Source organism: Poecilia formosa, unplaced genomic scaffold (genome assembly GCF_000485575.1).
Source record: "Poecilia formosa unplaced genomic scaffold, Poecilia_formosa-5.1.2 Scaffold290, whole genome shotgun sequence".
NCBI lineage: Eukaryota > Metazoa > Chordata > Actinopteri > Cyprinodontiformes > Poeciliidae > Poecilia > Poecilia formosa.
This window is the reverse complement of record NW_006800229.1, coordinates 528,940-551,247: the sequence shown is the minus strand read 5'-3', so window position 1 is coordinate 551,247 and position 22,308 is coordinate 528,940. Positions and strand designations below refer to the sequence as shown.

At 37.8% G+C, this 22,308-nt stretch overlaps 1 protein-coding gene across 2 annotated transcripts in view; it reads left to right on the top strand.

The window, feature by feature from the left end:
* Positions 1-22,308, top strand: part of enox2 (ecto-NOX disulfide-thiol exchanger 2) — a 194,778-nt gene that overhangs the window by 86,371 nt on the left and 86,099 nt on the right. For both annotated transcript variants that reach the window (XM_007571927.2, XM_007571932.2), the window contains one exon: positions 4,367-4,513. In XM_007571927.2, the coding sequence (XP_007571989.1) occupies positions 4,367-4,513 (147 nt within the window). The remainder of the gene's footprint in view (positions 1-4,366; positions 4,514-22,308) is intronic.

The window sequence follows — 22,308 nt, the reverse complement described above, 5'->3', positions numbered from 1 at the left end:
TGAAGGGAACAAAATGCAACTTGGTGCGCCTTCAGTGTACCTTAACAATGAAATGCATTAAATTGGAACATCACATTGTCCCTCATCCTGCAGGGGAATACACAGTACAGACTCTGATTGAACTCCAAGGTGGTCATATGCCGAGTTAATGACCCACTGACTTTTACCGTGTATTTTAATGTGCCTGTGCTCGCCTGGCTCTCCATCATTAGTACTGCATGTTATTAATGCGTCCTTGATATGTGTGGGTCACAATAATTTGCCACGTTTCTGTGATTGCATTTTCACCGCATAAAGTTTGTGTCTCCATTTAGCAGTTTCATTGCCTTAATTTATTCTGCAGCCACTCTGTTCGGGCTCCTCCTGTCTCCACCCAGCCTCCTGGTATTTATGTTCTTCCTCCCCCGGGGAGTGATACTCGCTGACATCGCTCCTCCCTCCTGGCCAGATGTTGAAATTTAAACAGGCCATTCATCAGCCAGCAGATACATGAGTAGCAGCAGAGACGGGGGCAATGACCCTGCAAAGACATTGTTAATATGCAGGTTTACACCCCTTTGCTGAAAGCGTTCTGTTCCAAAGACACGTACGGGGCAGGAATGGACGCTCGGTTCAGCTGAAACTCGCAGATCTGAGCGTCGGGCTGGTGATTAAAATGTTTCATTTCCTCTGTGTCCAATCTTTACACTGAATTACTGTGGTTACTTAAGAGCCAGATGAGGTCTTGGATTTCACTCAAGATTTTCTGGTCGCATAAAATCAAGTGGATTTAGTTTTAAATTGCAGGAAATGTCTGTCTTGATTGTTTTTACAACCTCGGTGCCACATTCATAAAGTCATATTCCAAAGGGAGAAAAATCCATGAACATTTTTGGATATGCCTACAAGTGGGGGCAGAAGTGAACATTTTGTCCTTCATGACCTGTAATGGGACATTATCCCCTGAAGCTGAGTGGTATTTCCCTCACAGCTGTTCAGCGTTGTCTCAATCTTTCCACTGCTTCTCTTCGCCTCTTTTCCTGGGAACTTCTTCCTGCCTTTAGTGACTGAGAGCTGTCTCCCTTAATGTAAGCCGTATCTGTTTATTGGTGACAGAGTTAACATTGCCTGAGTAATGGATTTGTTTCACTCTAGAGGATTGACGGTCATCTGTAAATAAGTGTGACAGATGGATTTTCGGTAGAGATCGACTGGAGAGATGTGTGAGAGCCCAGACAGGAGATCCATTTAAACTGAGTCTGCAGCAAATGTAGAACCCACAGATCCACCACCCACACATTCAGAGTGTTTGAATCCATTATGCCTCATGTTCTTGTCACTATATGCAAGCAAATCTTCAGCTTCTCCCATAAGGCGACTGTGAGGCAAAATGGTAACCAAAGTATTCATACCCACTGATTCATTTTACATGTTTCTATGTTGCAACCACAAACTTTCATGTAATTTATTATAAGTGCAACGTGGGAAGGTTTTCAAACATTTATACGTACAAAAATTAGACAATTGTGGCAAGCCTCTTCTTGTTCAGCCCCCTTTACTCTGATGTCCATAAATACAATGCAGTTAAATACAACGCTAGTAGATTGCTCACCAAAAGAAGAAGGCAAGAAAACTCAAAACTTATGAAACTTAAAAAAAATGCAGGTCAGTCATGACAAGTAAAATAGGTGCGACCAATTATTGTGGAAGAAATTAATTGTCAGCACTGTTAGGTGGAATCGCCCAGTCAGGTTTATTTTATACCATGCACATGACATAGGAACCACAAGATCAAAAACTCATGAACAGGTCAGATTAAAGCTGTGAGGCTCACAGTGGGTTCTTTCAGACAGAGTCCATACATCGGTTTCATTCAAAGACAGGGAATCCCAAAACACTGGGGAGACAGTCTGACTCCTGAGCAGCTGCAGAAAACAATATCTTACCTTGGGTGTGTAGCCCCGACATGTTCCTTTGGTTAAAGTTAATAAGCACCTGGAAAAAAGACATGACATAACATGACCATCAGATTATTAGTCATAATATAATTTAAAAAATTCAACCGCACAGTAATTACAGAAAATCATTTTGTTTGCTTCACCGGTGTGCAAATTTGTTTTTTGCTTTGTATGATTTCAACATTCTTAAGGTCAAAATTGCTTATTTTTTATAATATAATGAATTTACGCATTGCCTGTTGAAACCTATGTAAGGAGTCTGAAGCGAAGCAGTGCAGTTCAGTGCCTCACCTCTGGAGACGCTGTGTCACAGTGAAGAAAGCAGGCAGATGGCTGCTATTGCTGCTATTTTTATTGCCGTCTCTCCTCGTTAATTACAATAACAAGTGGAGCCAAATACAAGATAATCCTGAAAGGAGACTTTTAAGAAGCTAGTGAAGTCTTGAGACTGGGGCGGAGATTCATCTTTCAGCAGGACAACAACCTTAAACATACAACCAGAGCTTGGATCAAAGCAACTGTCTGTGTTGGAATGACTGCCATTAAATACCTTGAAATGTTTGGTTCTAATATCACAAAATTTGGAAAGTTCAAGGAATATAAATAATTCTGCAAGTCTCTGTAAAGCCTTATGAAAGATTAAATAAATATGAACACACAAGAGAATATATTTGTTGACATCAACTTGAAAGTTTGATGACATTTGAAATAGAGTCTTAATAGTTTGCAGCTTCATTTCTTGTTTTGTTTTTTTTGCCTTCTGTAATTTATTTGTTAGTCAGTCTTGCTTCTGTCTGATTGAAGTCATAAAACGTAAAGACGGATGACACCGTCTCATTTGGGCTGTTGCTACATGTAAACCACATTAATATGTCTATTTTTAGTGCTCTGCTGAAGCTGCAGGAGACTGGATCTCCTGCTCAGTTGTGCCACAGAGGGAAAATAAATTTGAGCACAAAGAAATGTAATAAATTTTTCATGAATGTAAACTGAATCTTTCTAGGATTCTGCTCTGCTCTGACAGGAAAAAGAGAGACAGAAAACCCAATTTAACTAGAAAAAGAGACTCAGGAAAGTTGACTTTTTTTTTTCTTGTATGCTCGTCATATGTTTGTATTTTGGACAGTGTGATAAATATTAGTTTATACTTCATGCTTTATAAAACGTCTTTTAACATCTGCACAGTTTACAGTTGAACGAACCAGAAATGTTGGTTCTATGGAAGTGAAATTTCTGTATTCAATAGGTTATCCAAATATCATCGCTTTTTTATGTAAACACTTTTAAGTGTTTTTAAATACCCACACTGCCAACTTTATCCAAAAATGTTTAAGAGAGTCAGTAAGGTCTGCTCCTTCCTGACCTGAGTCATGACCTTTTTAATGGATTTCTGCTTATAAAAGATAAATTACTGCTATGCTGGAACTTACATTTTTCTAAGAAGCCTTTTATGTCAGTGACTCCCAAGGCTGGTCCTGAAATCCTTCAGTTCGTCATGTTTTAGTTGTTTCCCTGTGGCCGCACACCTCATTTACATGAACGGGCCATTAACGGTCTGCTGTAGAACTTCATTGCATGCAGAGGGAGAAGAACAGTTATTAGAATCGGGTGTGCTGGAGCGAAGAAACATCTAAAACATCCCAGATAATGGACCATGAGGACCAAGATTTAGGACCTCCTCAAAGAATAACTTTACGCCCATTTTGTAGTTGCTGGTTATTTTATTCTTTTTGCGATTTCATGCTTTCTTTTGTTCAGTTTTTATCCTTTTGAGTCTGATTTCTATGTTTCATACAGGAAGCATCCTTGAGATGTTTTGTGCTGACAATAGCTGTTTGTTTTTTTCATTAGAAATTTGCAAAACCATGTCGATATTCTGCAAAGAAAAAAAAAACACAAATTCGCAGTTGCGTTTTTTCTATCTAATAAGAAATGCAAGTAAAATCACACAGTAATAAATTTGTTCATGCAATAAGTCATTAGAAAACACCCCACGCCATCATCATCCGATCATTTCCTGTCGTCGTATTCATCTTTTCTGCCTGTAGCAACATCTGGTTTTTGATCATTTGACTGGTGTGATGCAAAATAAGTGTTTCCATTGCAGTTTTTAGGAACACTAGTTTCAATACAGACTCAAATCAATTTACATTTATTTATATAGCGTATTTCAGCAAAAAAAAAAAAAAAATATATATATATTATTAACCAAAAGCAGCTCTAAATAAATGGGTTTTTAGCTGTGATTTAAAAGAACTTGGTGCTTCAGGAGCTTTTTTCCAGATTAGTAGTTCTAAAAAAACTGTATGCTGTTTCTTCATGTTCTTCTGATTCTGGAAATGCAGAGTAGACTAGAACCAGAAGATTGGACTAAGCCTGTTGCAATAAGTAATTAATAAATTCTCTTTTTCTTCTCGTCTGTCTTTCAGGACTCAACGCTCTGCCCTTCGATCCAGCAACCAACAACGATCCTCTTCAGTTCAACGGTTCTAGTGGTCCACTTGGGACTGAGTGCGCTCCCTTGGATAACACTGCTGAAAACGGCAAAAAGAGAAAGAGAGCCAGCCTCCCTCCAGGTACCGACTACTCCCTCTAAAGTATTCCTCTACAGCAGCAGGATTACAGCATGCTCTTAAATCCTCATCATTTTGTCCTAAGCCTTGTCGAATTTCAACCCAAGTGTCTAAAAGCTCAACTGGAGGACTTTTCTCTTCGCTCAGGAGAGTTTTTTTTACCTCAGCTAGCTTTCATACCTTGCTATTTTGTTCCTTCTTTTCTACCAACATTGAATACCTTAAATGGGAATTGTGGCATAATCCTATTATTGGGTGGCAGGATGGACAAAAAGTGGCTTATTTTTTTAGTCTTTACTGTTTCCTATTACCTTGCCATGTCCTGAGGCTCCAGTTGTCTGGCCTGTTTAGGGGTCGTGCAGCTGCTGCAGGAAAACTGCTCCTTTGAGATTATGTGTGTGTGTGTGTGTACGCGGGTATTTGTGTCTGGATGTCTGTTACCGTGACAACACTGCCTGCCAATCACAAGCTCCTGCACGCCTTCGGTTCTCCCACACAAAACACTCGACTCGTCACCCAGGGAGTGGCGCAGCGAGAAGATGTATGTGTCCACGTGTTTATGCGAGTTCGCTATAATTAAACAGTCATTTGAGTAAGTGGCTGGTCGCATGGTAATGTGTCAAATTAAAGAAGGACTTTCTAATTAAAGAATTAAAGAAGTTCTGACTAATTAATTGCTTTATAAGTAGACAGAAGAAAGCCCCTCAGACAGGGAGGTGGCGTGCCATGTTCTCTGCTTCTGTGGCCATGATAATTGGTCTGACTTATTAACGTACAATTAAAAAAAAAAACTAATCAACTTTTTATCATTTCTTCAAATCTTTACTTGGATAAGTTCATGAATTGATAACTGTTTGGCTTTCATTCACTAGTACAGGTTTACTGTAGCTGTAACTATTTATCATGGCTGATCGTGAAACTAATAATTATGATTAGAACGAATTATGCTCATGTGTACCGCATCTTTTCTGTATGTGCTCTGTTTGTTAGGAATATGAAAGATGTCTCTTGCTTCATTAGAGACATACCATGCCCATCAAACGTATCATATTTAATTATGTTGCAGCTACAAACATCAATGTATTTATCTGGATTTTACTACGTAACTGTGGAGTGAAATGAAAAAGGATTCCATATTTATCATTTTTACAAATACAGATATGTGAATGATGATGTGCATTTGTTTTTAACGTTTGAGTCAATGTACCAATGGCTCCTCCTTCGAGTTAAAGTTGTATGTTTCAACAAGTTCTAGTACATTTGTAGACCAACATTTCTGCCTTTGTAGTCATGAAAAGATTTAGAAATCACAGACATTTACAACAGGTTGCTGTTTTTTAGTGGATTCAATTGTGACTTTATAAGATGGGCCAACCAAGAGCTGTGCAGTTATGAGGTGTAAGAAAGACTTTACAAAGCTTTGAACATGTTTACATGTAAAACTCCAAAATGTGTGGTAGCGTTTGTAGTCTGCCACACAGTCAATCTTTTGTAAAATGTCCTCTTGCTGCATTTACCACTGCAAAATTTTAGCTTATGTCTGTACAAGCTGTGCAGGTGTAGAGACGAGATTGTTGCTAGTGCTTCTTGAGTTTCATCAGATTGTGTCTGTATGTTTAGGGTCATTGTCCCGCTGGAAGGCAAACCTTCACACCAGTCTCAACTCTTTAGTAGCCTCTAACAGGTTTTCTACCAGGATTACCTGTCTTTAGCTCCATCCGTCTTCCCAACAACTCTGTCCACTTTCCCTGTTCCTTCTGATAAAAAAAAAAAAAAAAATGCTTGCTGTCCCCCTCTAAATGGCTTCTAGCAAACCACAAACAGGAACTTTTTTGTGGCTTTCTTGCAATAGTAGCTTTCTTGTTTTCAATCTTGTTTAAAGGTCAGATTTGTGGAGTGCAGGACTAAAAGATGGCAGATTGCCCCACCAGAGCTTCGGATCGCTGCAGCTCCTACAAGGTTACCATGGTGAATCTTGTCTGCTTCTCTGAATAACGTTCCCCTTGCTTGGTCTGTCACAGCTTGAGAGATTGTCTTTTTCGCAATGTTCATTGGCCTTTATTGTGCTGTTTGTTCATCTGTAAAACCTCTGAGTCCCTCACAGAACAGATGTATTCATAATGTGACTAAATTACACACAATTAAACTCTGAATTGATAATTACGTGATTTCTAAAACCAAATGGAGAAGAGTTTCCAGAGGACACGGGGTCAAATACTTTTGCAAGGCTTTTTACCTAAATGGCAAAGAAAAGATTAGATGTAGGACGATGAATTATGATGTCTGTTCATAAGGTTGTTTTTTTTTATGATAATATGACTCATTCTTATGAAAAACACATATTTGAGGAGCTTCATGGGAAATAACTTGAAGAGCCTGCTGCGTTTCATAAAAAAGAAAACATCATTGTAACCGCTATAGATACATTTTGTGAAGAGACAGATCAGTTTAAGTGCAGGGAATTATGGTCTCCATTCAATGCTGTGATTTATATATGAGCAATTGCCCTCTGCGGCTCTGACAGCCTACTATCACATCATTAGTGTGACTCCAAATGACTCTGTCAGTGCCACCAGTGCAGGATTTTCTCTGCCATTGTTGTTGCTGAAATTGAGGATATTTTTGCTTTCTTCTGCTGTGATGGGGTACCGTGTGACGCCTGTGAGAATATCCAAAACGCTAATAAGACTGTGAACCAGTTTGCAGAATTTGCACCTTTAGATTGGAGATTAAACTGCACCAGAGGACACATGTAACCAACCAAACACGCTGCAGTCCTTCAGAAAGTAACACTTTGCAGTTATTGACCATCACAGCCATGCTTTTCCAATTTTGTGTCTTTTAAAAGCAGTGTATAGACAACATCAGTTTTAGGCTCAGTTTTAACCAGAGTAAAGGCGCTCCTAATCACATTCTGCTGTGACAAAAACCTTAGGCTGACCCAGAATGCTGCTAAGAAAATGGATGTGTTGGTTCCATGTCAACTCCACAACCCGATGGATGGATGGATTAAAAAAAGCGACAGATGGATGGAAGGGATGCAGAGCTACAACTATCCATTATTTTGGTTATCGATTATTCAGATGGTTAATCGATTAATCAGATTTAATCACATTCTGCAGATTTCTCATTGTACCGCTTAAATCTCCTTTTTTTTGACAATATTAGAAATATATTGAAAAATACAAATAAATAAGTGATTCAGTTTATTTTTAAAATAAGGAAATAAACATGTGTTTTGCCTAAAATGCCAAAATAGCATTCCGATTGTAAACAAATGATCATTTGCATAGTAATCGATTAATTTTTGCATGAACTGATTAACAATTAGAAAGCAAAGGTGCTTAATCTGAGATTTTCTTTTACAGAATCTGAACCAGGTGAAGCTAAAACTGCCACTTGAGGAGTTGTGGGTGGAACATATTTAAATAGTTTTTTGTTTTTTGTCCTAAATGTTCATATTTTTGTACAATTTTAGCTTTATTGCTGCTCTGTGTTGTTCTTTTAGCAACTGGCCTTTTTTTAGTCTGTACTTCAGTTAACAATTAATCGATTATTAAATTAGTTGGTGATACTGGAATAAAAGAATGGATACATAGATAAATGGATGGATGGTTTTAAAATGGGACTGATGCATGGATAGATAGAAGCATGGATGAACAGATAGATACGGTTCTCTGGTTCTCTCTTTATTTTTACCAGATCAGTGGTCAGTTGCATGAATATGAGACAATTATTGTAATTATTTCCTCTTTCACAGTGAAGATGTAGAGGTCAATCAGGAATGTCAGATCTTTGCTGGATTTGTGTAAGACAGCAATTTATTTCTGATTCCTTTAATTTTCCCATTTTGATGTAATTATCAGGTTAGAAGGTCAGAAGCAGTTTAACAAAACAATACTTGCAGTGCCCAAACCTGTGGTGTCTTATGTGTTATTATAGTCCTCTTTATGAATTTCTGTTTTAATGTAGAAGCTTTCTTAGTATTTGGCTTCGTGGTCTCAGCCTCACATCTGTGACGTCTCTGTGGTGAAGTTTAATTACAAATTTCTTTGACTTGACCTGCCATAATCAGAGGGTCTGTTGATGCTTCCTTGAAACCTTTTGAAGAACGGCAAGGTTAGTCGAGGTCTAAAGCAAATCAATGTGAGGACTTTACTGTCTTATAATTTTAGATTCTGTCGAGCTCCTGATTGTCTTTGGTCTCGGTCAGGTGCTTCAACCCCTCAATGAGGCGCCAATTCATTAACAACCCGATTGACTAAGTGCCATTAAGGAACAGTTATGGATTGTTTTTGTTTTTCTCTCTTCTCTCTTTGCAATATTTCTGCACCTATAAATCTTTTGTGCATATTTACAGCCATTGAGGCTCCATTTTCTCCAAGTAACTCATTTAAGAGATTTAAAAACAAACTGATATGATCTTCAAAGGTTGAATTTCATCCTTTTCGCCTGATTATTTATTGATGTCCACCAACATTTTTACTGACGGAGCAGCACAAAGCTGGAAGCGAAGTTTATATAAAGGTTTTAAATTTTTAAAATAAAGTAGCTGCAAGAATACATGATTGTCAAAATTAACCTTTTATGCATTTATGCGGGTTGCAACAAGGAAACATGGCAAACGTGTACAAGAAAAGCCACTGAGTAAAATTTACACACAGAATCTCGTTCTAGCAAGACGGCAAAGTGGCTAGATTAATTATAATCGTGTTAAAAATGAACCAATCAAGTCGAGACCAAATCTTATGGAAGGTTTTTTGGCAAGACTTGAAAATATGTGTGTGTAGTTATTCTCCATCTAATGTGACAGAGGTTCCGAGTTTTACAAAGAAGTGACAGAGATTTGAGTCCATACAGGTGCAAAGCTGATAGAAACCTACTTCAAAAGACCTCCAGCTTGCAGAACCATGTAGACCATGAGTCATTCTCCTCTATCTTCACAAATATGCACTACTATGGGCTTGTTTTTCACATAAAGAATGACAAAAAGAACATAAAATACGCTAAAGTTCTTGGATCTGATGTGACAAAATCTAAAAGCTCACTGGGTATAATCATTTTTGTTCGACTCTATATGAAATGATGAGCTGTCGCTAACAAAACAAAACTAACAAAACGTCTCAAACGTTTGAAGCAGAGTTCATATTCTGTTCACCGAGCCTTAAAATAGACACTCACTCGACACTCAGTGTAACTAATTATACTTTAAGTTCAGGGGGGAAAAAAAATAGTTCCTGAGAATTTAAGTGATGGCAAGACTGGAAGGGCTGTGCTTAACTGTCTCAGTCCTTTAACATCAAATTCATGAATATTAACACTTTCTTTTAATCAAGCATTACATTTTTATGCAGTTTTTTCCCTCTAAACAAAGAGGCGAGGTACTTGACCACCATCTTTGCCCTTTATCCTCTCTGTCCTCTCTGTTTGTGGACACTCAGTGTGCCTCTGTGTGCTTGTCTTTTATTAATTCATAATAAGTGGCGCCTTGGGGCTGCAGAGATTTCCCTACTCTGCTCTCTGTTATTTTTGTCAGTTTCTCAACGCAGCCAGAGATGGCCATTTCCCCCCTCAAGTCCTGCTGTGTCTGAGCTGCAGGCGGTAAACGGAATGAGATTTTGAAATGATGCACAATTTTTTTTTTTTTTTTTTTTAAGAGGCAATATTTCCCCTCCCCTTTCGATGAATAGAAACATTAAATTAGCAGGATCCTTGTAAGCCGGATTTCGTCATCCCACACCAATCTTTAGTTTTGCCTTTTATAAACAAAGTTTGCATCCGGAGAAGCGTGAGGCAGAAATTAAAACGAACATTTCTGAAGTTAGAACTTGTTATGAAATAAGTTGCTTGGATTGAAGAGTGGTATTTATTTTTCAGGTGAGAGCAAGGAGAGTCCGAAGCTCTGGGAGGTTCTGTCAACTACAGTAATGAGGTGTTTTTACTCACTGCACATAAACCTTGCCTGCAGCACTTGTCTGCTAACTTTCTGTATCCATGCAGCCCTTGATAGGTCAAAGAGAGTGCAAACACATTTCCTTTTGGGGGGCGGAAGGGATTGGATGTGGACAGACGGCTGCAATATACCCTGCATATTACATTTATTGACACCCCTGGTAAAAATGTGTCAAAAGTTTCAAAGTACTTTCAAATTTTGTATTTATTTATTTTATTTTTTTTGCAGTTTTAGAATCTCACAGTGAAAGTTTTAGAAGAATCCTACCATTAATTTGAGAACATGTGCCCGAAAGGCAAAAAAAAAAAAATCTCACATTAAAAAAAATATTTCTTTTTCAGCAAATGTGATACAGTTTTGCACACCCCTGCTTTCTTTGCTTCACAGTGTAAGTTTGCCAGTAAGTCAGTGTAGTCTTCTGCTTTAACATTTCAGAAAGTTGGTGCTTACAGACAGAAAGATTTTTGACCATCTATCATCACATATTCCTCCTAAATCACCCAGAGTCCTTCGTTCTCTTCAGGTCTCTTCAGGTCAACCCACAGGTTCTCTGAATTTATGCCTGGAAGCCTGATGGCCTTGGAAAAAGTGGTTGTTTTGTGTTTGGCAAATTGTGTGTCTCTGTTGATTTGGCTGAAAGGCTCAGTGATTATTTCTGTTTTCTGGCAGTTTTCCTGTCATAAAAATCTGTTATATCAAAGACAACAAAAAGGTTTCCGGACCTTTTATAATATCTGCACCACTCTAGGAGCATTCACCGTCTAAATTTGTGCATCAGGTTAAGAAACTCATTTTTAGAGTTAAGCAGACGCCACATTTTAACGTTTTTGGTATTAGGAGAAACCTGTTTTACTACCCACATCAATTCCAGTCAGCTTGTTGGCATATAGATGCCGTTAAATAGAAATCTGGTGAATCCCAGAATGCCGTGATAAATATGGATCCTCATCCAGCCTACTGTCCAGAGGCTAAATAAAATGGACTTGTGCATGTGAAAGTCACTGACTATTATTTAAAAGTTGTTTGAAACTCTTAACTTAACAAGAAGTAAATTATAAATTGTAAAATGTTTCAATTATTGTTTTATTTAAAGCTTTTACCTTAATGTGGGATTTATTTTAATGGGTTTTTTTGTCACTGATGGAATTTTATGAAATTGCTGGGTGAAGTTTATTCATTTTATAATGAATAAACTTTTAAATAATTATTTAAATGTAGCATTAAAAAAATGGAAATACAGACATACTTTATTAATATAGAATTAATTAATTGTGCCTCAATTAAATGTATTTTTAATTTAAAAACTACACATATTCATATCAAGATTTAATCAAATATTTTGTGTTCCTCAATTCGAGCAACTTCAAAAACCATTCAAAACCATTGATCCAGAGTCATAGCAAACTTGGAAGAAGCCAATCAGACGCCAGGGTCTCTATATTAGCTGTCTTAGTCCCGCCCACTGAGTTTGATTGATGAAGTCGAAAATTTGAATTTATTCATGATGTGCTTCAGCACAGGAACATGACAAAATTAATTGAAATAATTGTATCTAATTTTTAAAATAAAATCAATATATTAATTCTTTATGAAAAGTATTTCTGTATTAATTTCCAATTTTTTAAATAGATTGATACTTTTAAATAACCAATTTGTAAGTTTTTTACTTATTGTAATTTGACACGTACAGCACCATATATATATATATATATATATATATATGTATGTATGTATGTATGTATGTATGTATGTATGTATGTTCAACATACATGAATATGTTCAACATAAAGACTGCTACCACTGAAGTCTGTGCCGTAACAAATAACCGTGTGATAAAGCTCCACCAAGCAGAACATTTGGCCTTTTCTTGAACGGGTTTCATGTAACAAGGTTGTTAGACGGGAGGAAAAAGTGCTGAGTAGCGATCAGAGCAGAGGTGTATTTTCGAACCCGAGGCCTGTTGTATGGATTTATCCAGAGCATTTTTAATACCGGCATTGCGTTGATCAAAATCGATCAAACTTTTAACACAAATGCCAATTCACAGGCAATAAGAGAATTGTGCTCTCACCAATCAAATCGCTGATGCATTAACCTTTCCTGGGAGCCAAGCGAGGGGGGGATTGAATAAAAATGCTATTGATTCTGCAGGCGAAAGGTTAATGTCATTGAGCTGAGGAAAATAAGAATGCAAGTTGTGTTGGTTGGCTGTTTTAATACTTACCAGACAGCTGCTACAGCATTATATCACATGTAGCAGTCATTGTGATTCAGCGTGTATTTGCAATTGATATGCTGAGTTTTTCTGCGGTACAAAACATTTTCACAGTTTGGACGTCAAGGCAGGCATTAGTCCTGTGAGGGAGAGAGAATGCTTTCCTCTTTTTGATTTACTGGTAGTTGTTAAGCTGCTGCAGGTGGCTCTGGCAAAGAAACAATGCAAGACTGTCCAGCTGTAAAGGTAAACCTGGCTCGGTGGGACACTGTCTGAAATGATGCCAAACACACACATTCACACTTCTCTGTAAGATTACGGTGTTGCTCAAGAACGGCAGTTTTACTCCTGATTGTCGTTACCACTGGAACAACACTGACTTGTTGTAAACCATTCCGTTGTGTTGTGGCATCTGCTGGAGGTATTTTAAAGGTGAGACCTATGAGGGAAATGTGTTCTCAGGGTTTGTATTAAAAATTGTCAAAGCTATTTTGTCAGTACAAGGTCTGTGAAAGCGTGCAGTTTATACCCGGTCTCTTTCCCTCTCTGGCCTTCTTGTGATAAATGGTTTTCAGCTTCACTGAGTTTCTCTTGTGTGGAGCACCAAACACCAGAAAGATGCACTTCGCTAAACTGAATGTTGGCTCATGTTCTCATAGAGTGCAGTAAAAAAGTTTCTGGCATTATGTGCTGCAGTATTTCTTTCTTCTTTTTTTTTTTTTCTGCGACCTCTTTTTGTAAGATGATGAATCGGAGCCTAAAACAATGTAGTGTGGTGTAATGTGTAGTCAAGTAGCAGTCAAACAGTGGAAGATAAATAATTCAGCAAGATGTTAAAACTGTCACAGTTGACAGTCAAGGTGATGTATGACCAGGTTGGTGTCTCGAAGAGTTCGGTGTGAAATGAGAATTACCCTGATTTTTTTATTTTTTTTTTTTATGCTGTGGTGGAAGTGTTTAATTTCTACTGCAAAGTCCCTCAGTTAAGATAAACCATAAAGCACTATACTGCTATAATTATCTACTGATAATTATAGCAGTATGACAGGTAGTCTTTATGCACCAGTTCACTTTTCTCTTCTCATGTTCTTCTCCTTTCAACAAAATTCTCATTGATAAACTCCAAAGTTTTTGAAAGTATCCTGTAGACTGATAACATTGGTCTTGTAAAGATTAAAACAAAAACAAAAAAATCACCAAGCCTACTGTGAAACATGGAAGCTTTGCTGCATTTGGCACAAAGAACTTTGAGTCTGTCGAAAGCACGATGAAGTCTCAAGACCACCAAAGCTTCCTGGAGCAAAACGTACCACTCAGTGACAGAAAACCCAGCCTCAGACTCAGTTCTAGGGTAAAAATGTGGGAAAAGGCGTTCAAGAATAGCTGTAGCAAAACTAAAACATTAGACTATTCCTAAAAGTATGAGGCCAGATTTAATCTTTTTGAACATTAAAATGATCTAAAAATTTCAAGACGCCATGTTTCAATAACCGCAGCTACTGTTTGCAAATGCAGAGAATAGATTGTTTGCATTGATTACTGCAAAAGGTGTTACTACACAGTATCTCATGAAAGGGAAATCTGTTTTTTCCAATTCATTTAATTCTTTTAACTACTCAGTATTCAATTGAATCAATAATGACACAGTATTGGGTCATATTAGGTCAGTCAAACACATGGCAAACAACCATGCTACATTCAAACCTAAGGGTGATTTAAAGTGAGCAGGTATCCTAATAATCGTGCTTTTGGACTGTGGGAGGAAGCCGGGAGTACCTGGAGAGAACCCACACTTGAATGGGGAAACCATGCAAACAGGAAGACTGAATTTGAATTCAGGACTTCCTTGCTGCAAGGAAACAGTGCGACCAACTCCTCCCCTCTTCTTATCCAGCATGGGTTACTCTCTCTCTCTCTGTTACAAGAGTTCAATTGTTTCCGCGGCTGCTCTGGGAGAGATAAAGTCAGTGCAGAATCTGTGTATGTGTCTCCACGAACAATGTGTCCTCCTCGGTGAAATTGTTAAGCTCATAGAAGGATCCTTTGATCCGAGTTGGAGCAGTTATCGGATCCTATATTCTTGATCTCCTCTCCTGATGATCATCAAGGAAGGAAATTAAATCCCCATTCATCTTTTGTCTTGTTGCCTCACTTATCTCCAGTACGTATTTTCTTTTTTAATTGTGCGGCCATGCTCTCTGCCACTTTCCTGCATGCTTCAGTGGTCTGGGATTTTAGCGCTATATCCCCTCAACTGGCAAAGCCTACAAATGTGAGCACTAAATAATTCAAGGCAAAAGGGCACTCTGGTTGTCCGTAGACTCTAGCTGAAGCTAATGGCGAAGCTCTCTAAAGATCCAGCTATATGGCCTCTTCGTTTGTTGCATTTTATTTATTTATCGTCTTGCATGATGAAAAGAAAAAAGATCAGAGATGTGCACGACCTACTTGTACTTACTCAAGGTATCCAACCAGATGGGAAAAATACGATGGCTCATGAATTACTTTTTCTTCCTGATGATGACAATCTGGTTGTTTCGAGGGTTCTAGGATTTCAAACATCGTACTGATTTATTGGTCAGTGACCGAAATGTTAACATTTTCCAGCACTCAAAAATAAAGCTTGTGTTTCCAGGCAAATGAAAACAATATTCCTGCATCAGTGCAGCAAGTTTGTACTGATGGAGGAAGACCCAAATATTTACAGTGTGTCTCAACAATGTTAGAACAAGTAGGGTTGTGAGGATTAATCCATTTCTGTCTGTTCAAAAAGTAATGAATTTGTTTTCGGATTAAGTCTTCCAAATGGAAAACTGATGTCATCTATTGTTGTGTGTGTGTGCATGTGTGTGTGCGTGTGCGTGTGTGTGAGGGTGGAGGCATGAGCGAGTAATTACCGTGGTGACAGTAAACGTAATCTCAAAAAACTCCAGCTATGGTTGAGGAATAATCTGGAAAATGTTTTTCTGCTCCCTGATAGAGGCTGATGTTGCATGCCAGATTTTTCAAATTTCTCTAAGGATTTAAATTTTTATAGAGTATGATTTTCTTGCTAATTCATCTTTTTGTGTCTTATGGCTTTTCACTTCACTATCTTGAATTTGTTAGAATGCTGCAAGTTTTTGTTCACATTTCTTTTTCATTTAGGCGTTTGCTCAGATTTTGCATTCTTTAAACTGGTGACATGATTTTTTATTTTTTTTTTGCAAAATAGAAAACCGAGATATTTTTTTTATATATTATTTCTTCATCTAATATATGCCAGCTCGTAGAAATCTTAAACGATAGCATCTCAGGTAAATGGCACTTACACTGCCATAGGTGCCTATACATGTGTAATGAAGGGCTCTAATCTTGTGTTTTCTTTAAACCACTCCACCCTCTGTTGAAATAAATATGCCATTTCCTCTTGAGTGCATGTTCTCCAAAGGAAACGGCTGGACCAAGATTCAAGGGCTCAGATGGTTCAATTACAAATGTAAGAGCTATTGAGAGGTTTTATCTACAATGTTTCATCAAGCCACCAGCGACTCTCAGATCTCTACAAGTCTGAGGTGGCCCTAAAACACCAAAGCAGAAGCACTCACCCAGATAGGTTGAATTACTTGATGAATTATTTATCATGTTGATGGAGATAAGCTTTGTTTCTACCACTAATGGAGCTAAATTTCGCTTCTGCTAGTTTTTGCGGATGTTTGAACTGGACTGTTTGGCGCAACCAGACAAGGTTTTTCCTTCAACCTTAAAAATCAAAAGCAACTTTGACCATCCGTGTTTAAGTCGGAGTTTAAATTAAGTTTTCAAGTGGAATCTAAACGACACTAAAAGGAACCCGAGCGTGAAAAATCTGCAGGGATCTCCTTTTTTTTTTTCCTTTTCTGACTGGCACCGCGCTCTCAGCAGCATATTCATCACCGTCACCCTGCAGCTCCACTCTCCTTCGATCAACACCTCTCCTTCTCCTTCTCCGTCTGCCTTCCCTCGGAGCCTCCAGCGGGGTTAACTGATCCATACCAGCTGCTTCTCACTGCAAGACATTAAGACTGCAACCAGTTTAATGAGCATGTCTGGTCCCCCTCCGCTGTCATCCTGCTCTCTTTTATTACAGGTCTGTGCACATGTGCTTTTACTATAGAGGTTTCTACAGCCAGGTGGATTGTCATATTTTACACATATTCTTCAGCTGCACAGTGTAAAATCCGAACTACACCTTGTTTGTTTTTCTCTGGAAGGAAGCGCTCCACCCCTGCAGTTTTTTGGCCTAATCCCCAATGGTCGTGCAGAGCATTGTTTGTCAGAAAAGTTGTTTGTGCTTGCCGTACAGCTGCACTTCATCAAATATTTCAGCAGTTGTCTTATAAAGAAGAAACTAGAGAGATGAGAGAAAAACAGGAGACTTTGTGACGCATATGCGCATAGCTAAATGAACTGCTGTGGATTAGCTTTCGTGCAGATTGTAGCTGAATTGACGAGTGTTGCTGCTATATTGATTCTGACTTGTTTAACTTGTATGTTTTCATAACGGAAGATTTTTAACAGTTGCTTTTGAATGCTTTCATATTAGGCTGTCCTCAACATAAATTGATTCAAATTAAACAATGCCTAATAATGGTGTTGACTGCTCTGTGTTTGGGAGCTGCTTTGTCTTTGCCCCATTTCATTATTTGACCATGTTAATGTTTAAAAGAGGAATAAAGCATTCTGCTTTCCTAACTCTTAGCTTTCTTTGGTGCATAGGACATAAAATACCAGACATGTTTATGTGGCTTTGCCCTCTTCCTCAATAAAATGGTTTTTGAAAGTTATAAAAGGACACAAGTTAAGTTATAAAAGGACACCAGCTCTTCTGTGAGATTATATGATGATTTTTTTAGCATAAGGGGTTAAGTACTGCATGTCCTCGAAACAATTTGTCAGATCATAGGTTCTATATTTCGACTTCATAAGATACTTTCTTTTGTCACAACAGTCCTCTTTTACCTGAGCTATAGCTTCAAATTAAAAGCTTTTTTTGAGCTATTGTACTTCAAGCTATGTTGGAAATTGTGAAACTATCTTGATTAATACCAGAAAAAGAAAAATCTGTTAACAATATAAATTTTAAGAATGGCAGAAGAGGCAGCAACAAATGCAATAAGTATGGTGGAGGACCTGTGATGCTGAGGACCCCATTTCTCTCCAAACACCTATGGTTGGTGTATGGCATGAATGTTCGTATATATCAGGGGATTTAAATAATAAATCTAGTCTTCTCCCACCGTAAACTGAAAATGAGCCTTCATCGGGTCTTTTAGTTGTTTAGTAGGGTAGTGGTCCATAATATCAACACACAATTTACCACACAATTTGTCAGTCTTTTTCCAAAGTTGTGTCAGTTCCCAGATCTAAATCCCCCCTGTCAATTAAGCTGAAGAAAAGAGATGAAGAATTTTCTCTTTTTACACATTTTCCCCTAAACTTCCAGCAAGTGTTTCCAAATCCTTGAGCTCCAACTTTACTTTTTATAGTAATTTAAATTGGATCTTCATACTAAACCATTGCATTAATTTTACTATGTGGCAGCTCCCTTACAGTATTCGAGTGTCAACAAAGCAGCAGCAGCTCTGCTAACTGCCTCCTGACCTTCCCCTGCTCTGTGTTGCCCCTCAGCTATTTGGTTTGTATAAGTAGAGCTAACTTGATGAGGTTTAAAATTCCAAACGTGGGTTTTGTGTAATTTTCCAGCACCACGTTTGAGGACTCCAATACAACAAAAAGTTTGAAAATAAAATGGAAAATTAAATAATAGTGGTAACTCTAAATGAACGCTGTTGAACTTGATACACACACAGTTTAATCAAAGAAGTTGGAAAAATGTTTATTTTCTGTTTTTCATGCAATATTTAGCACATTAATTACCTCATCAGTCCATTTAATTATTCCTATACTGGTTGCTAATTTTGGCAGGATCTGTCTTCTGTACATTACAGGCGGTGTTGTGAGTCTGTGCTGGTGTGGGATGTGACACAGCCTTGCAAGGAAAGTCTTTGCTGCAGGGTCATTGCCATTCCAAGCCAAGTGACGAGACTGTTCATCTGGAATCTGACGCATTTCTATACCTGAGGGTTTTGTGCTATTCATGCAGTTATATCTTCAGTCAATCGTGGTGCTTTAAAGGAAAAAATGAACCAGTGAAATAGCCTCAGCTTCCTCCCATTCATTGAGAATTAACAGATAAAGATTCACAGGGACAAAGCTTATTTCATTTATTCAACTTTTCCTGAGTCAGAGGAGGTCACTGTCTGCTTGAATACTGCATATGGTCATGAGTGCCAGTCCGTTCTATATGTATTCCTTATCCCCATTAAATTTTATGACCAATCGTGATGGAAACTAAACCTCATACCTTTACAGCGAGTATAAAGGCATCACAGGATGGCATTCCCTCTCATTTGTCTGAACCGTTGCTCAATATTGAGGTCAAAATTTTATACCAGCATCACGGCCGGCATTGAATATTGTTTGGTATCATCAAGATTCGGATATATAGATCAGTCAGTAATAAAAATAACAATTAATGGTCCCATTAATGGTACCAAGAACAACTCATGTGGTAAGAAGGTATTAAAAAGCAGCTATAGGACAGTTCTTTAGTAAAAATGAATTGGACCAGGCAATGAAATTTAAAATCGATATTTATGACAAACTAAGTCGGATGGGTGTAACATTTATAGAAACACAGATTATCATTGTAATTGTTCTGGTAATAGGACCTTGCCTGCTGCAGAATCATGATTCTGGATCATGTTTTTATTCTTATGGAGATTATTAAACTTGAAGTACTTTTGCAAGCAAGAGAAGGGTGTGGTTCCTGTCAGAGGAGCAGCAGCCCCTGTAATCGTCCTCAGCTTTTCCATCCAGGAAATTTAGTTGAAAAGAAAACATTTCAGAGGAGATTTCTCTTCTTGTTTTCAATATATAATCGATATAAACCAATAAACCAATAGTGGTCAAGTTGCAGCTGTTGAAACTTTTTTAATCTTCCTAAATAAGTGACTCAGTTTGCTGCTGGTTCCTCTGCTGCACTGCAGAAATGTGTCCCCCTGTGTACTTTTACATGTCTAGTTTTTAACATCTTTTATAACCTTTGCTGTTCCGTCTAGACACACACCCGGCTGAGGTTGAAAATGAAAGAATTTCTTTGCTTTTCAGTCGTCAGCTGTCAAAAACCTGCTAAAATTTGGCAGCTCTCAGGAAGTGTGGAGTCTTTCTGGGAGGCTTGCTCTTTAGAGACCCGGTTATTCCTTCAGCCCTTCTTGTCACAACATTGCTCTGGCAGTCATTACTGCCATGACATACTCAAAGAAAGCTGCCTGGATGAAGAGGCGTGGCCCGATAAGAACCCTGGCAAGTTCACTGAGCTGTTGACATTTTCTCGCTGCTACTCCCCTGGTTCTAATTGGCTGCCGCTGATAAGATTCCCACGTTGTAATTTGCAGCTCCTGATAAGATGCTGTCACCTGCTGCAGATGACAACAGCTCAGCCATCACGGGGCGGACAGGGCCAAATCCAGGGCCCGCGCCTCATTTTCCAGAGACTCCCTTCCAGCGGGGGAATATAGAGTAGATGCAATCAGCTTGTTTGTTAATACGATTGAAAATTTTATTTCATGCCTATTTTTCACCGCCTTCAACATGTGCTGCTTTAACACTCTTCCTGTCAATCTCTGCTTATAGTTAGAACCACATTAATTTGTGAAAATGAGTCTTGTAATTCTCCGTTCCAGTGGAAATTGAAAATGATTAAAATTAAATCGATAAATTAACACAAGCGGTAAAGGTGGGTTGAGTGTTTTGTCTAAGTAATTGTTAGTCAGGACCTGAAACTATAGCTGCATTAAACTTTTAATCATAGGCATATTTTCTATACAGCAGTGCTGTTTGGTAAAGTACTGAATTCTTAAAAAAACATCCTTTAGTTAAAAAAAGTAAACAAATCCAAAAGATGCCAAATTATGAAGTTGACACTGATATGTTAGTATACCTGCAAACTTTATCCAAATTAAGACAAATTTATCCAATTTGTAAGACTTACAAATAACATAATTATAGTTCTTAAACTCGACCTTATAGACACTTTTTTCAAACAACTATAGAATATGTTTGCACCATGTCGTTATATTTGCCTATATTTGCTCTGTGGCGGTCAGCAGATACTTTTCAGCGATAAAAGAGTTTGTTCTTGTGTCGACACCTTTGGAAGATATACAGTAACCGGGACTGTTAGCGTAAAAAAAAACCCACAACATGAACAGGCGTATGTGTGTGTAGTAGTTGTGTGTGCTGGCTGAAGAATTCAATTAATTTTACTTCCAGTTAAACCCAAAATTATTCACAGATTGACAGATACAGATACAAAATGTTCATTCACCCATTTCTGATAGGGAAGGACTGCAAAACATCAGATGATAATAAAATTATGCAAAAGAACTATTATTATTGAAAAGGTTTTCTATTTATATTTTGTTAAGAAATGTCAATAATTTATCAGTGGCAAAATACAAATCAAATCCGTACAACTGATGAGCGGCTTTCTGCATGTTTACGCTGATTTTTTGACAAGTTATCTTTGATAACGAGCTTCAAGTCTTTTAAAGTGCAAATAGTTTTTGCCATCACTTTCATTTTTGCCTCACACAACAAATTGTGTATTAAATTCATGCTGGGACTCCAAAGATGTTGGTAAATTAAAAAAATGGTGTGAGTCAATTTGGTGGTCTTTCCAGGCAAACCGCTATCAGCTTTATTTAATGTGAAGCCTTTTCTTAATTGCAGGTTGAATCGTACTGGTTGCAGTTACTAATTTCTACTTCCTTTTTTTCCTAAAGCAGAACATTTCCTAAAACTTGTTTGACAATTTTATAATTTTATGTATAGTTTTAAATTTTAACTGCTTTTTTTTGTTTTTTCTATTTTGAGAAAACGTCTTGTCTCATAATTTAAATCAGTTTGTTATTTAGTCAATGGATATGCGTTTTTCTTAATCTTATGATGAAGTGTGACAGTAAACAGCTATTTTTTTTTTGTTTTTATCAAAAACATACAAATTAAAAGATCACTTTTTTTCTGCTCACTTTATAGTCTTTGTATTGGTTGAGCTGCTTAGTGGTAGCCATGGTGACAGAGTGCCCATTAGGTTTCCTCGGCAACCAAGAGGAAACCGAGACTGAAAAGAATGGTGGTTATATCCATATGTGCTGATGTGTCATATATTTTGATGATGGACCTGTTCTTTTAATAACTACGCAGATGTTTGCAGCTTTGTGGTAGTTGTCACATCACATGGAGAAACTAGGACGTTTTTTCTTTCTTTACTGTGGAAATCCACTCCATCTGATCTTGTTTTTAGGCCGAACTCGTACATTTTGCAGATGTTTTTGCCGGCAGAAGTAGCCCAGAGTCTCCTGGGTAAAAGCAAAAACCGCTGATGAAGACATTTTTGTTCTATTGTCTCCTTATCCTTAAAGTCGACACAATTAACACACTCAGTGGTCACCCTAAAAGTTTTATCTCCTCTCTATACCTTACTTCCTCTCTGCCCACCTTAAGCTGCATTCTGCATGTGTCTGTATCATTTTTTATTGATCTCAA